Source organism: Salmo salar, chromosome ssa22 (assembly GCF_905237065.1).
Source record: "Salmo salar chromosome ssa22, Ssal_v3.1, whole genome shotgun sequence".
Taxonomy (NCBI): domain Eukaryota; kingdom Metazoa; phylum Chordata; class Actinopteri; order Salmoniformes; family Salmonidae; genus Salmo; species Salmo salar.
Window position 1 is genome coordinate 19,773,488 of NC_059463.1, and position 16,839 is coordinate 19,790,326.

The window sequence follows — 16,839 nt, forward strand, 5'->3', positions numbered from 1 at the left end:
AGATTCCCACCCGAGCGTCCGGTCCAATCCCGGGGGTTCTCAGTGCATACAGTGTACTGAGCTCATTAAGGCCTGTGTATGCAACAGTGCTCGTCTCCCCTCTCTGGGAGTAAGCTGACTGGCTCCCCAGCACAACACTAGATTCTCGCTGGATTCTTCTCATCCTCCTCTTTCTCACTGGTGATGGTGGTCACTGCATAAGTCTCCATACTGAACCATGTCTATATGATACAGCAAAGGTCCTGTGTGGGTGTGTCTCCCGTCTTTTGTTGTTCTGCATCCTGTTCTCTTCTTGAGCCAGGAGGTGTGATTAATAGCTTCCATCAAAGAATCCATTATGATGCCCATCCCTCCATTTGTCTAATTACGCTGCCTAATGTGCTCCTTTTCTCTGCCTTCCTGCTGAAACGTTCTGATTATGACACTGACATGATTCATTCTAGCCCCTAAAGACACGCACTTCCCATGAATTTCCTTGAAGTGCGCCTATGAATGGGTGTAAATGTCAGTGGTCTACGGGGATGGGAGAGGTGGTGCAGCCAGCATCGGTTGTATTCCATGCAGAGCCATTGTGAGGAGAATACCTGAGCGCTAGGCTAGCTCTCTGTAGCCCCACAGCCTCCCTCATTATCCACCCAGATAAGTCCAAGTCAGTCCCATTCCTGTGCTTTAAAGGTATCCATTCACTTGTTTGTCAGGCTGGGCATGGTGGACAATACAGTAGATGCATACACCACAGGCTTAGCATCTCAACCACCTCAGAGGAGGCGAGGAAGGAGAGAGGATGTCAGAGGCGGGAGGATGATGAAAGAGTGGCACAGCGACACCCCTGTCGATCTGTTCATCTTCTGAGACATCCATCAGAGGTGACAGGGTTGTTCCCGGCGGGGCTGGGCCCTTGCACTCCTCATTCCCCCAGAGCGGAGTGAGGGATGGAGGGAGGATGAACCGGGATAGAGACTGACATGGCGAGTGAGGATGTATGCCAGTCTGATAATAACCTATCCATCCATTACACTGTTGCTTTCTGCCAGTGGGCTGAAGCGAAATGACCAATCTACACCTGCAGAGGGTTCGAAGGTCTCTAAGCCAATGTCCAACAAGTGTAATATTCTAGCTAATATTTCTCTTTCCTCTGTGTCTTCACGGGGAGCTTTAAGTGCTGTGGAGCGTGATAGACTGTCCCTCTCAGACAGAGCACAGTGTAAGATGGTTGTTTCTGCTCAGTGTTGGGTTGTTGTAGAAGTGAAGCCAGAGTGCTGCTAGGAAGGAGACGTCGCTTATCTCCACCCTGCTCTAGACGTTCTGCTGCTAACAGAGACACGAACACACCCACCCAGAGACCAAAGGAATTGATTTCATGTAGATAGATACAGAACCAGAAGTATGTGGACACCTGCTTGTCGAATATCTCATTCCAAAATCATAGGCGGTAATATGGAGTTGGTCCCCTCTTTGCTGCTATAACAGCAACCACTCTTCTGGGAAGGCTTTCCACTAGATGTTGGAATATTGCTGTGCGGACTTATTGAGCATTATTGAGGTCGGGCACTGATGCTGATGTTGAATTGGTATTCCAATTCATCCCAAAGGTGTTTGATGGGGTTGAGGTCAGGGTTTTGTGCAGGCCAGTCAAGTTCTTCCACACCGATCTCGACAAACCATTTCTGTATGGACCTCGCTTCATGCATGGGGGCATTGTCATGCTGAAACAGGAAAGAGCCTTCCCCAAGCTGTTGCCACAAAGTTGGAAGCACAGAATGTCTAGAATGTCATTGTATGATGTAGCATTAAGATTTCCCTTCACTGGACCTAAGGGGCCTAGCCCAAACCACGAAAAACAGCCCCCGACCATTGTTCTTCCTCCACCAAACTTTACAGTTGGCACTATGCATTCGGTCAGGTAGTGTTCTCCTGGCATCTGCCAAACCCAGATTCGTCTATTGGACTGCCAGATGGTGAAACGTGATTCGGAGCACGTTTCCACTGCTCCAGAGTCCAATGGCGGCCAGCTTTACACCACTCCAGCTGATGCTTGGCATTGCACATGGTGATCTTAGGCTTGTGTGCGGCTGCTCGGCCATGTAAACCAATTTCATGAAGCTCCCGACAAACAGTTATTGTGTTGATGTTGCTTCCAGAGACAGTTTGGAACTCAATAGTGAGTGTTGCAACCGAGGAAGGATGATTTGTATGCGCTTCAGCACTCGCCGGTCCCATTCTGTGAGCTTGTGTGGCCTACCACTTTGTGGCTAAGCCGTTGTTGCTCCTAGACGTTTCCACTTCACAATAACAGCACTTACAGTTGACCGGGGCAGCTCTAGCAGGGCAGACATACTGATTTTTTGGAAAGGTTCTATGACGGTGCCACGTTGAAAGTGTCTGAGCTCTTCAGTAAGGCCATTCTACTGCCGATGTTTGTCTATGGAGATTGCATGGCTGTCTGCTCAATTTGATACACCTGTCAGCAACGGGTGTGGCTGAAATAGCCGAATCAATTAATTTGAAGGGGTGTCCACATACATTTTTATATACTGTATAGTGTAGCTTTATTTGACCACTTAAAACGCAATACAATCACATGTGGATAATGCATATAAAATCATAGAGGATAACAAGAATTTCCATTGTGGTCCTGTTGAATAAATGGTTTAAAAAATGTATAAACATAAAATAGTAGGCCTAGCCTACTGGGCTTGCGTAGGTAACACATAACAAAACAAAGGACAGAATGACATTGTTATAGACATTGAGCAGGACTCCCTCAGTAGACCAGCCATTTCAGACTCCTAAACTGAGTTAGATGATGGTTTGATGATGGTGATTGATGCCAAACACCTACAAAGATCTATCTTAGGCTGCCTTACGGTGCCATGTAAGGGCTGAAAGCATGCTTTGCATAACATTTTGCTGACTTCACGTTCAACGCTGATAACGAATGGCATTGCAGAGAAATTGTACAGAAATCCAATGATCGAGGAATAGAGTACCAGCAGCTTGGCCTCCAGATTCTGCCCGTGCACTTTTGGGCGACGGGCTTTGTTTGTGTAGGAGCCAGAGTCACTGGCGTAACAAGGACAAGGTGAGTCCACCTCCCCTCCTACCTCCTCCCCCTTCTCTTCACACCTCCATGCCTGGGGGGGTGGTCGTACATCTCAGCCATCTCGGCCTTCCTTTGTTTCCATGACAATACTCTGCAGCACTCTGCAGTGGGGCTTTCCTCTATCAAATTGTATTGGTCACATACACATATTTAGCAGATGATATTGCGGGTGTAGCAAAATTCTTGTGTTCCTAGCTCCAACAGTGCAGTAATATCTAACAATTCACAACAATAAACACACATCTAAAAGTAAAATAAATCTATTTATATTAGATCGATCAATGTCGGAGTGGCATTGACTAAAATACAGTAGAATAGAATACAGTATATACATCTGAGATTAGTGTGAGGGAGTGGGTCACCCCTCATCCTGTTCTCTATGCCCGGAGAGACGGGACAGACAAAAGGAACTGCTCCCAATTGTCATTTCTGCTCGGCATCGTAATCTACTGCATAAGCTTCTCACAAACAATACATGGACAACTTGTATTAATCCAGGCCTGGATGCTTTTTCTCTTTACTGTGGGTGAACGATTCAATTGTGAGGTTGCTAACGCCTGCACCTTTTCCATGTCACCTTTTCCTGGTCACAGGACTGGGATGCACATATGTCACTTTCAATCCCATCTTCTATATATTCGCTACCCTGGGTAAATAAACATCTGCATCTGTCATCACAGTCACGTCCGTGACAGCCTATTTGTACATTGATGACATGTGGCTCAGTCTGTACTGTGAAATAGCCTGGACCGGCCTGCCGAGGCAACCGTTGCCAAGAGACCATCTGTCAGTCCCCTGTGCGCCTGTTGCTGGCGCCGTTGTGACAGATGGGCCGGGCTGTCGGAAGCCATCCATCTAAGGCCAGATGGAGGAGGGGGGCCGAGACGTGGGGCCAGTGTACCCCCTCCCACCCCGCTGGACATCATAATCGCCTCAGTAATAGCCTCCGTTTAGCAGCCGCTGTGGCCAGCGCCCTTTCAGACTGACCTGCGGCCTCTCTCTGTAGACTGAGCAACCTAGTGACCACGACAACCTACGTGAGGGCAGTGGCGGAGGATTTCAACTGAAGTGGCATGATGGCATCACCAAAAAATGTCAAATGAATAAATCACATATTGCGGTAGTGTATAAATAGAAGGTATGCTGTTTTCAGATGAAAACAACCATTGCTGATCAGTCACCTAAATCCATGTGACAGGCATGTTCAGTAGTGTGTTTTGAGTTTGGAAAGAAGGCTGGCTCAAGCCTGTGTTTTCTCTCTCCTGCTCAGTCCATCAGTGTGAGAACCAGCCATGCTAGTCCCCCTGTGTGTAATTAAAAGATGGGGGGTGGATGATGCTGTAAGCTGCATCGATAAGAGCACCGGCGGATCCAGGGCTCCACACATGCCCAGTAGCACCACCCTAGCCCTGAAACAGAGTGAGAAGGGAAGTAGCTACTAGCTAGCACGTTTAGGACACCCCTAACCCGTCTCTGGCACTGTCACTTTGTTTGACTCCTGGGAGGGGCAGATGGCTCTACAGTTGATAATTATTTTAAAGGTCTGTTAAAACTCAGTGCTGCTCTCTTAGGAACTGTACACTTCCCCTTCTCCCAATCCTCTGGTGTTTTTAGAGAGATGGGTGGTACCATAAATGGTAGTGTGACTCGTTTGAGGAGAAGAGAGAGGAGGGCTGTGGAGGGAAGGTTAGTACAGGAGAGGAGTGAAGAGAAGGGGCTGAGAGAGGATGAGAAGGAAAGTTTGGGGAGGTGATGAGAGCATAGCGTGGGTAGAGTGGGGGAAGGTTGAGGGGAGGTGAGATGGAGAGGCTGCTCTGCTGCAGAGTATATGAAGGTTTAATGGCCACCCAGAGTAGCCAGTGTGGAGTCGTGCAACATACTGCAGAGGCAGATTAGACACGTAGTACACAGGATCATCAAGAAGAGACTGACACAAACACACAGAGGCTGGGCTGGTCAAATGGTGTTCAGGGTGAGTGGAGTAGGGCGTGGCTGTGCTATGCCGAGAGAATAACAATTGCTGAAAGAAGAGGAGAGCGCTATAGTGGAAGGGAGCAGGTAGGGGAGAAGAGGAGAGAGGGATTAGGGGAGTGAAGAGATTTGTTGAGATGAGCAGTGATGGAGAGGGGAACATTCTCTAAGGTAGCTGGACTGTGGACCACATTACAGTGGCTGTTGAATACAGATGTTGAGGGGATAAGAGCCATAAAGAACTGCCTAATCCACCTCAATCCCCCAGATCTCCCTAAAGGATTTACACACAAACTGACCCTGTTTTGTCAGGATCAGAGATAGACACTTCATCCAATCCTGTCTGTATGTACACCTGCTCTTACACACTGAATACAATACATGTATGTTTTACTCGTTCTCTTCTTTATGCTGCTGAATACCATTATACACACACACACACACACACACACACACACACACACACACACACACACACACACACACACACACACACACACACACACACACACACACACAGATCTAGGCTATGTTTTCATTTTAGTCTCCCATTACTCTCTGTTTGTGTTCATGTTGGAGGCTCTAATGATATTCCTGCCAGTGTGGGACTCTATTAATGTATAAACATATTATTTATGCTAATGCAGGCCCTGCCTGTCAGAGCCTGCCTCCGATTGATGAGAGCGGAGTGAGCGCGCGCGCGCATGTCTGTGTGCACGTATGTTTACTAGCGTGTGGGTGGAGGGATGGTGAAGGGGAAAAGCGAGATGGAGAGATGAGGGGGAGGGTGAAAAAGAGGAGAGGGAGAAAAAAGCAAGCGCTAGAGATCGAGACGGGAGAAGAGCGGTGTGACTGCCTCTAGATGCCGGAGCCTTCCACAGCCGAGCGGCGTGCTGAACGGACGCAGGAAGATGGTCTCAGTAAGAGGGGAACTGACTGCCTATCATTTAATGTTCAGTATCTTGGAATCCTTCTCCATGGGAACGATAGCGGAGTTAGCTCAGAGTTGCCCCTCTCTCGCTCTTTCTACCCCTCTGTCTCTCTCTCCCTCTCCCTCTCTCTCTCACACACATATACACACACACTCTTTCTCTCTGACAGTGGGTTAGGCAGGGTCTAGCGAGCGGAGCGCTTGGTTAGCCCTTGGGGCTGGCCCCTCTTCCGCTGCAGCAGTCAGCCGCCGTGCTAATGCAGATAGATCGCGCTGCCCCCTTTAACGCGGTGCGCGGGAGGGTGGATGTGAGGGAGCGAGGGAACGAGCCAGAGAAAGAGGGGGAGAAGATAACTCAAGCAGGCTAGCGCTGCTCCACCGCTGGAGTGCCTGTTTGGAGTCCCCCATCTGCTCCACGCTGGGGTTTTGTTCTTCGTCTTTTACCTGTGAGGAAGGTGAAATATTATTGTGTGTCGTTAACACGTTTTTTTTCTTTCTCTTTCTTTCTTTTTTCTCTCTCCATCGTGATCTGGATATTGCTTCCCAGGGGTGGCTCCTGCAAAGAAGAGCCCAAAGCTGGTGAGTACCAAATATATCTATACCTCCCCCATCCACATATCCCTTCCATTCTCCTCCATCCATCCCTCTCTCCACTCTCCTAATATTGGTTGGTGTGTAGAGCATCCCAGAGCAGTGAGGGATTTTCTCTATCAGGACCCCCGCTGTGTTTTGGTCCTGATGAGAGCTTTAAAGACCTGTGCGCTGGGTCGCTGGGTCGGAATAATGTTGTGTTGGGTGAAACTGTTTTGTTGCTGGATGATAATGCTGCGCTGGTTGATAATGTTGACCCATTGGTAGGCAGAGCAGGCCTGCTCATGGATATTTTTTTCATTATCTATGCCATGTTCTCATGTTCACCTGGCTTTAATGAATTCTAGGTAAATAGATCAGTAAATTAGGCCAGCCTTGGAAAAAGCATTCCAAGCTTGTGGTCCAAGTGTAGGGTTGATTTCTGAGAATGGTCCAGCTCTTCTTAGCTTCTATTTCTGGCCCCAATGTAGACGGTATGGAGAAGTCATGTGATTGCTAGAGACTGGACCACTGTCAGTGTGTGTTACCCTCTCCCTGTAGCCTATCTCTTGGGGGAGATGCTGCCTGTGTGCTCTCTCTGTGTTGTATGAGGGAAGAATGGGGGTGGATTTGTGCTTCTGTGTTTTCCCCTCCTAGATGTATTCTCCCTTCCGGGTCGTTCCACCTCAAAAAGCACAAGAAAAGGATTTCCACACCCACCAGCTCAGATTGTTCTGAAATCTGTTTTGTAGTTATTAACAGATACTATTAGCATTCCTGAATTATTTTTGCTGAAATATAATTAGATCTTGGAGAAATTAGGTTAATTGATTGCACTCAAATTGGCATTATTAATTTATAGGATTTAGTTAATATTCAATAAATATCGTACCCAACATCTGATGTTGACCAAACTTCTTCCTACCAATGAGAAAGACATGACATTTAAAAAAAAAAAATCTAAAGCCACGTACAGACCCCCCACACCAATCCCACCCCGACAATCAGAATACAGTATCAGTTCTCAATGTTTGGATTATTGCTTCTTCATACTATGTAACATATTCCGTGTGAATCTTTATGGGTTTTTTGCCCTGTACAGAAAAATGTGTAATTGACGTCGCTTGCATTGTTAACCATAAAGTAGTGTGAAAGTAGCATGTTTTGACCACTAGATGCCCCTGTTCCTACTTTACCGCCTCACTATTTTCTCAGTTTTGCTCATCTCTTGTGTTTATTAAATAGATCCTCCATAAAAGCAATTCAGTCTGCATAAGAACAAATTCAGTTTGTTCTTACGCTTAATCTCTGTCCAAGAAACAACCCCTTTGTGTATGGTTACAACATTTTAGCCACTAGCCCATTTCTGCATCGACGTTTTGGGCTTGTAGGAAAAGTCTTCATATGAGAATTGCACCATATGGTTAGCCCGCTCAGAGAGCTGCCACTTATTGGACTATTCAAGGAGAGTTGGGTTGAAGCATTGGGTTGCTAAGAGAAGGACAAACTGAATTGGCTTTTTTATTGACCTTTATTTCAACAGGGAAGTCATATTGAGACTGAAGACTCTTTTACAAATGAGCCCTGCACAATTTAAAACAAGGGCATCAATAGGCAAACACAGACATGGAGGACTGGCTTGAATTTTTCTACCCAATGTTGCACAGGAAATGATCTATTTAGTAAACATTTAAGAGCCCAGCAAAATGGATAAAAGAGTGTTGCGGTATAGCAAGAACAGTGGCATCTAGTGCTCAAATATGTTACTTCCACACTTATTTATGGTAAATAATGCAAGCAACTTCAATGACGAATTCTCAGAACAGAGGGGAAAAAACATCACCAGATTCACATAGTATGAAGAAGCAGTGATCCAAACCACACCTTTATACTACCTGTCAAACATGGAGAACTGATACTTTATACTGGTGTTGTGGTGGGATTGGCGTGGGGTGTCCGTGGCTTTCAACCATTTCATTTATTCTTCATGTCTTATTGGTAGGAAGTTTGGTCCAAATCGGTTGTTGGGTACTTTATTTATTGAATATTATCTGAATCCTATCAATTTTAAAAGCCAATTTGGGTGCAATCAATTAGCTTAATTCTCCAAAATCAAATTACATTTCAACAAAATAATGTTTCAGGAATGCTAATCTTATCTGATTCTAACTACAGGAACAAATTCAGAACAATATGACATGGTGGTTGTCATGGCTTGTTGAAATGATATTAAATGACTCTTCAGTTTAACCCCCTTCTCACTGTATGTCTCTGAATGTCTCCTCATGCATTGGGGGATAGGGTCTGCCATTAATGTATTCAGCTCTGTGTTGAACAAAAGGAATAGACTATATACTCTAGTCAGCCGAGCTCTGTTTTTCTTCTGTTAGGATTTTTGACTGAGTTCTTCACTTTCCCCAAAATAAATCTCATGAACAAATCTGCTTGATTATGCCGTGGGTATTGTTAGAGAATGTGTTTCTGGGTGACATCACTGGCCTTGATTAAAACGGATGTATTTTGACTGACTTCTGTGTTTATGTATTTATGTATCATTACCACTCTCTCCTACTCCTTCTATCTTCTCCCCCTCCACCTTTCTCTCCCTGTCTTACTCCTTCTATTCTCGCTCTCTCTCTCTCTCCCTCAAACAGCAGTTAGCCAGGAAGGACAGTCAGAACAGTTCTGTGCACAGTGTGTCCAGCCACCGGAGTACCCACACTGACTCCCCTGTGCACCCATCACTGGCCACCCCATTCAGCGAGAGCGCCACCCCCCCACCCCCCTCCCAGCCCCTGCCCGGCCTGCCTCCCCAGGACCCTCAGGCAGACGGGACCATCCAGAGGAAACCGGACCCCTTCAAGATCTGGGCCCAGTCCAGGAGCATGTATGAAAGTAGGCGTAAGTATTTACTTTTGGTGTTGGCTCGGGTGCTTCCTCTGTCCTATCGGGTTGGTATTGCAGTCCGGGGCTGGTGACCCAAGACATATTGTCTAATAGTATCCTGTCGTCTTTTGTATATTGACCTAGAGTGGGTGTTAACTTGGTGGGTTAGGGGTGTGGGCTGTTTGAAGAGCATTGTGGCAGTAAGAGTGATAACAACAGCCTCTAAGGAGAGTTGGTGATGCTAACCACACTCCTGATCTATTGAACCTTGACCATGTGTGTTATTATCAGTCAGTAGTGTGCTCTCTGGAACGAACCGTGCCATGTTCACCTCTACGCTACTCTTTAGAACAAAGCTCCAGACAAATGTGGATATAATTTGCGGTGGTGGTGGCTCCAATATTTCTCTGGTAGTCTGGTGAGGCTAACGGGTGCTAGCCTCCCCAATTAACAGGAATATCTCTCAACCGCTGTCAGTCGCCCTTTGAGTATTGGAGGGTCCAGAGGGTTCAGCGTCTAATAATTTCTCTGGTGCTTTTGCTTTCATCAAGGTTTCATTATTTAGAGGCCCTAAAGGGAGAGGAACTGGGTACGGTCCTCAGGTGAGAGAGGAATTCTAGAATTCAAAAGAAACAAGGAAGAAGAATAGGGGATTGTTTAGTCAACTCAGCCTTATTCAACACTTGTACATCCCTGTCCTGAGGAAATAGGACTTCATTACCGTTGTGATGACACGTTTACCTGATAGATTCTGAAATCAAAGCCTGGGAGAGCTGAGGCTGTAAACGCACCATTTGATGTCCACCCTTTTCCAAACCTGAGCAATGCAGGTTGGATGAGCTTTGAAGTCTGCCCATGCTTGATGTTTGCTCAGATGCCATTTTGGTGGTGCTAGCTGGATAGTGGATACTAGCCAATCTTTCTTCCCATCTCCTCTTCCTGATCTGAAGTTAATCTGCTTGTTCTCCAGAGTCAGTCTGAGCTGGGCAGATTGAATAATCTTTGTTTAGTATGGATCTGTTCCTAGCCAGTGGTTTAGAAGTTGAGCTGCTGTATTGATCTGATAAGCTGCCAGGTGCCTAGCTGGGGCCCTTGTGAACGAGAAGATTGAGATGGTTAGCCTGTGACATGCCCATCTCGGCCATACCCTGAGTCCCAGTGTGGTAGAAAGAGGGCTAGCTCAACACTGTGAGCTCTTCTGTTGACTCTGGAACAGATTGCAGCCAAGCTGGCCTCTTGCCCTTCTCCCTCCCTCCTGCTGGCTCTTAGTGGCTTTAGCTGTGGAGGTCTGTATAGTTACATGGTGTATCCCATGGGGGGGCTGAACGCATGGACACACACACAGACACAGACAGCTTCAGGCTGTTGCTTGGACCCCTGTTTCTCGGTGGTCTGCCCACCTCCAGTGCTACGTGAACCATGAGCTGTCAGTCGCTGCAGTGCACCGCTTTGTAGCAACTTAGTGCCTCTCTGACAGCAAAGCTCCAGTACTGCCACCCTCTTCCTCTTCCCTCCTGCTCAGATCTCCTCGGCTAGGGGCTTCCTGGCTGAGCCTGAGGAGCAGCACTGCTGAGGTTCTTGTCAATAATACAGCACCATGCTGGCATACTGGTGACCTGGCTGAGTGCTAGGAAGAGACTCCCTGTCACCTACCTACCCAGGTTGATGGGACAAAGTGAAGAAGGATTTTGTCTTGAAAGACATCCGAAAGGATAGTATTCAAAGAGATCCTAAATATGGAAGTTTGATGAAAGTAGGTACTAAGGGAATTTCACAGCCCTCTCCTCTCTTGCTTTGAATGGTGATTTGAAGGTATTTTGGGAATAGATCATTTTCTTTTGATGCGAAGTTATTAGATATTTACACAATCCTCAGGGTAAGCTATAGAGGAAAAGGCAGAAGGAGGCAGTGGTAGGGTGTAGAGGCTACCGTAACAGTGCAGTAGAGTAGAGAGGCTGAGTGAGGCATGGACCACTGGCCTGATTCAGAAGGAACTGCAGGTGTGCTATGTGCTCATTAAAGCCACGAATGACATCATCAGATCCCTCCCTCCATCTCCACCAGTCCTCTGGCTCTGTTCTCCTCCGAAAGGAACAGGGGGGAGGAGGGGTTTACACAGTGCGGGTTCTGATGTAATGATCCAGGATGTAGTTATCAATTCTGATGATTCGTTTTCTGGTTGCAGTGCCTGATTTCCAGGAGCAGGACATCTTCCTGTGGAGAAAGGACACGGGCTACGGGTTCCGGATCCTGGGAGGGAACGAGCCAGGAGAGCCAGTGAGTTAGAGGATTCAACCACACACTAACATCACTGCTCTGCATACAGCGCATTCTGAAAGTATTCAGACTCCTTGACTTTTTTCACATTTTGTTACATTACAGCCTTATTCTAAAATTGATTAAATAGTTTTTTCCCCCTCAACAGTCTACATAAAATACCCCATAATGACAAAGCAAAAACAGGTTTTCATGAATTTTTGCTAATTTATATATATATATATAAAAAAATGGAAATATCACATTTACATGAGTATTCAGACGTTTTACTCAGTTAAGTATGACACTACAAGTTTGGCACATCTATATTTGGGGAGCTTCTCCCATTCTTCTCTGCAGATCCTCTCAAGCTCTGTCAGGTTGGATGGGGAGCGATGCTGCACAGGTCTCTCCAGAGATGTTCGATCGGGTTCAAGTCCGGGGTCTGGCTGGGCCACTCAAGGACATTCAGAGACTTGTACCGAAGCCACTCCTACATTGTCTTGGCTGTGTGCTTAGGGTCATTGTCCTGTTGGAAGGTGAACCTTCGCCCCAGTCTGAGGTCCTGAGCGCTCTGGAGCAGGTTTTCATCGAGGATCGCTCTGTACTTTGCTCTGTTCATCTTTCCCTTGATCCTGACTAGACTCCCAGTCCATGACGCTGAAAAACATAATGCTGCCACCACCATGCTTCACCATAGGGATGGTGCCAGGTTTCCTCCAGAAGTGATGATTGGCATTCAGGCCAAAGAGTTCAACCATTGGTATCATCAGAACAGAGAATCTTGTTTCTCATGGTCTGAGAGTCTTTAAGTGCCTTTTGGAAATTCCAAGCTGGCTGTCATGTGCCTTTTACTGAGGAGGGGCTTCCGTCTTGCCACTCTACCATAAAGGCCTGATTGGTGGAGTACTGTAGAGATGGTTGTCCTTCTGGAAGGTTCTACTATCTCCACAGAGGAACTCTAGAGCTATGTCAGAGTGACCATCGGGTTCTTTGTCAACTCCCTGACCAAGGCCCTTCTCCCCTGATTGCTCAGTTTGGCCGGGCGGACAGCTCTAGGAAGAGTCTTGGTGGTTCCAATCTTCTTCCATTTAAGAAGGATGGAGGCCATTGTGTTCTTGGGGACCTTCAATGCTGTATAACATTTTTAGTACCCTTCCCCAGATCTGTGCCTCGGAGCTCTACAGACAATTCCTTCGACCTCATGGCTTGGTTTTTGCTCTGACACCTACTGTCGACTGTGGGACCTTATATAGACAGGTGTGTGCTTTTCCAAATCATGTCCAATCAATTGAATTTAGCACAGGTGGACTCCAATCAAGTTGTAGAAACATCAAAAGGATGATCAATGGAAACAGGATGCACCTGAGCTCAATTTCGAGTCTCATAGCAAAGGGTCTGAATACTTATGTAAAGTGTATTTTCTTTATAACGTATAATTTTGCAAACATTTCTAAAAACCTGTTTTCGCTTTGTCATCATGGAGTATTGTGAGTAGATTGATGAGGGGGGAAAATAATTGAATCCATTTCAGAATAAGGCTATAACGTAACAAAATGTGGAACAAGGGAAGTGCTCTGAATACTTTCTGAATGCCCTGTATATCTATACTCTCTCAATAGGTATTTTAAATTCAGTTGAAAAATAATACACCTTTCAACAGATTCTAAGTATGTAGTTATTAGTCTTGGCTTGGACATTTATTAGGAGACTTCTCAGTTTATTATTACAAATATTTAGTATAGATTTTATATATTTTTAGCATCTTTGTGTGCCATATTTGACTGTTTAATTGATGGTTGTAAACTCCTCTGTTGGAGCCAGATGAGTCAACTAAAGCAGCAGTGTTGGTCTGCGTGTGGTGGTGGTTGAGGTCTCAGCTCTGTTCTGTTTCTCCACTTGCTCTTTCATCTCCTTGCTGCAGCTTCAATCAGAGAGAAGAATATCTATCCCGCCACTTCTTTTCCCTTTTAAAGAGGCCAAGTTGTTTGTTCTTGTGAGCTGGTCTATACAGCTTTTGAAGAAGGAAAATAATGACACACAAGAGATTTAGACCAGGCTGTGTAGCCAAGCGGAGAAAGAGGAGAGGAGACGTACTAGCCAGCTTTCTAGCTGGACCCGGGGCGTTAGTGCTGCTGGAAAGTGTTGTACTAAAATGATCTTACCTAAGAGGTAGAACATTCTTCAACAAACTTTAATATCTCATGTTGATGTTCTGTCACGGCGTGCTGTTGATTGATCAACAACCTCTTCTGTCCTCTCCTTTTCTTTAATTTTCTCCCCTCCTCCCACCGCCTCTTCTCCTCCCCTCTCCCCTCCTCTCCTCTCCCCAGATCTACATAGGGCACATAGTGAAGTACGGGGCGGCGGATGAGGACGGGCGCCTGCGTTCGGGGGATGAGCTCATCTGTGTGGACGGCACGGCGGTGGTGGGGAAGTCTCACCAGCTGGTGGTACAGCTGATGCAGCAGGCCGCCAAGCAGGGCCACGTCAACCTCACCGTGCGACGGAAGACCGGCTACGGCGGTAAGGGAACACAGCAGCTAGTTAAACACGGACACTAAGTTTTACTTACACTCTTATCCAGAGTGAACGCATTCAAACAACAGCTACGTGATATGAGCATCAGAAGTTATTTGTGTGACCTTGTCTTTCAACAGCAAGAGATGGAGAGCAATCCGTGGTAGCAGTGTTGGCTTTAATCAGACAATGTAATTTGATAGGTTGCCTGTCAGTAATTTTACCAGTAATTCTGTCTTCTCTGCACAATGCTTAATGATCATGGTAAAATCTTATGTAGAACAGAATTCGATAATCTGTTGCAGAATGTTCCTATTTAAAGTATAGCACAAACAGCAGATGAGCAGCAATCTGTGCAGTAGAACAATGAACAGCAGTCTGTGCAGTAGTACAATCAACAGCAGTCTGTGCGGTAGTACAATCAACAGCAGTCTATGCAGTAGTACAATCAACAGCAGTCTGTGCAGTAGTACAATCAACAGCAGTCTATGCAGTAGTACAATCAACAGCAGTCTATGCAGTAGTACAATCAACAGCAGTCTATGCAGTAGTACAATCAACAGCAGTCTATGCAGAAACGTCAGAGCAATCCACTGCTCCAGGATCCATTTTTTTCTTCATCAGAGCAGCGAAGGGCCCGAGGACAGGGCTGCTATTTGAAGGGTCGCCCCACTGCTCTTCAAAAGTCCATGGGTGTGTGGGGAAACATTTATCAGAGGCCCTCAACGCACCCAGCCTGGCTCTGCCCTTCAGCAGGATAAATAAAGTTCCTTAAACGTGATGAAGAGGGTCCCAACCTTCCCCCGCTCCCGTCACGCGCCTGCCTGCCAGCCACTGATGAGTGCCCAGACCGAGGGCATGATGGTTGTCAGAGGGATGATGCCCAGTATGAAGCACTGCCTCAATGCCAGGAAATGAGATGGGAAACCTCCGTTGTGATGCAATCAGGAAACCATATCTTTAGATGTTTTTGGGAGGAATAGATGAAAGTGTGGCTGTTAGAGCAGCGTGCTCCCTGTAGACCTGCTTCCTGCTACCAGTGTGATCATTACGTCAGGCTGAGTGGGTAGAGAGGAGCACCGGTGTCAATGTTGATTAGCAAAATATTTTATTTTAGTGTTATGAGCTGTGTGCTATCGCTGTAAAGTAGCTGTGTCAATTCCTCCTCAGGGTCTAAAGGGGAGGGCGAGGTGCCCCCGTCCCCAGCCTCGTCACACCACAGCAGCACACAGGCCCCCTCCCTGACCGAGGAGAAACGGACCCCCCAGGGCAGCCAGAACTCTCTCAACACTGTCAGCTCCGGCAGTGGCTCCACCAGCGGCATCGGCAGCGGGGGCGGTGGGGGCTCGGGTAGCACCGTGGTCAACACCGCCCTGCAGCCCTATGATGTGGAGATCCACCGCGGGGAGAACGAGGGCTTCGGATTTGTGATTGTCTCCTCTGTGTCCCGACCCGAGTCTGGCACCACCTTTGGTAACACCAGTCTTCTCTAACTTTCTGTACTTAAAAATAGGTACAGTAGCACATATGCATGTACTGTACACACACACACACACACACACACACACACACACACACACACACACACACACACACACACACACACACACACAAGGTTCCTCTCAATATACAGTAGAACATATCTTTTTTGTAACTAATCACTGTTTGACTACTGGGTACTGTCCCTCTACTTCTATGCAAATGAGTTTCTTAATAGGCCATATTTCTGGTGAATAGCTTTCATCCTCATTCTTCTAGCGAGTGGTGTTCCTCTTCTATTTTCTTTCATTTTGTCAAGCAGAGACACTGAAACCCAAAGAACTGTAATATTTATACTATCTTTCATAATTGATCACAAGTAAGAGCATGTTGCATAATAGCCTGTATAATTCAGATGCTCTTATTTAAATGGCTCCGATGAGCTGATTGCAGCAGTTATAATAATTAGTTAATAAGGGGAAGAGTGTTGTGATATTGGAAGTGGGATCATTTGTAGATGGATAGACCCTCTCCCACTGTCCTCCCGCTCTGCTTGTCCCTCAGCATGCCCCGTTGTCTGCTCTGGTGTCTTTCGCTGTGCGGGGGTATCCTGCCTATAACTGCTACAGAGAGATCTCGCTGCCACACTCTTTACCTACCTGACCTACCTGTCTCTCTGGGTTGGGTGTGCTGAAACACTGCTTAACTTAACTCTCGCTGGGCGTCAAACGATCAGGCAAAGCACATCTTCATGTACTGAAGTGGAAGGCGTTGGCAAGTTTGTACCATTTTGTTTATCTTCCAGGCTTCATATCAAAGAGGAGCACATTGGTTATTGATCAATAGTGTAGAGATATTACATTTGATCTGTATGGATCCCAATTACTCTGACACAGATATATCTATCCATCCTCTCTTAGCTCGTTAAACAAACACATCCTTCTGCTGTGAACCCAAGAAAACTTCTAGTTGGTACAGAACTCAATGAGTTGAGCTCCACAGATTTGTTCTTGACTGGAGTTACTGACAGCAGAGGGAGGAAACAGACTGATTAGTCTTTGTAGTTCCATGAATGAAGAAGAGGAATAGAGATGGAGAGGGAATGATATGTGCTATATTTCTC

General features: G+C 46.4%; 1 protein-coding gene across 11 annotated transcripts in view; it reads left to right on the forward strand.

The window, feature by feature from the left end:
• LOC106583030 (membrane-associated guanylate kinase, WW and PDZ domain-containing protein 1) overlaps positions 1-16,839 on the forward strand; it is a 198,412-nt gene that overhangs the window by 171,130 nt on the left and 10,443 nt on the right. For 10 of the 11 annotated variants that reach the window (XM_014166771.2, XM_014166774.2, XM_014166773.2 and 7 more), the window contains 5 exons: positions 6,553-6,584; positions 9,230-9,476; positions 11,647-11,738; positions 14,051-14,243; positions 15,408-15,710. In XM_014166771.2, coding sequence (XP_014022246.1) covers positions 6,553-6,584; positions 9,230-9,476; positions 11,647-11,738; positions 14,051-14,243; positions 15,408-15,710 — 867 coding nt within the window. The remainder of the gene's footprint in view (positions 1-6,552; positions 6,585-9,229; positions 9,477-11,646; positions 11,739-14,050; positions 14,244-15,407; positions 15,711-16,839) is intronic. The other variant, XM_014166772.2, reaches the window with a different exon arrangement.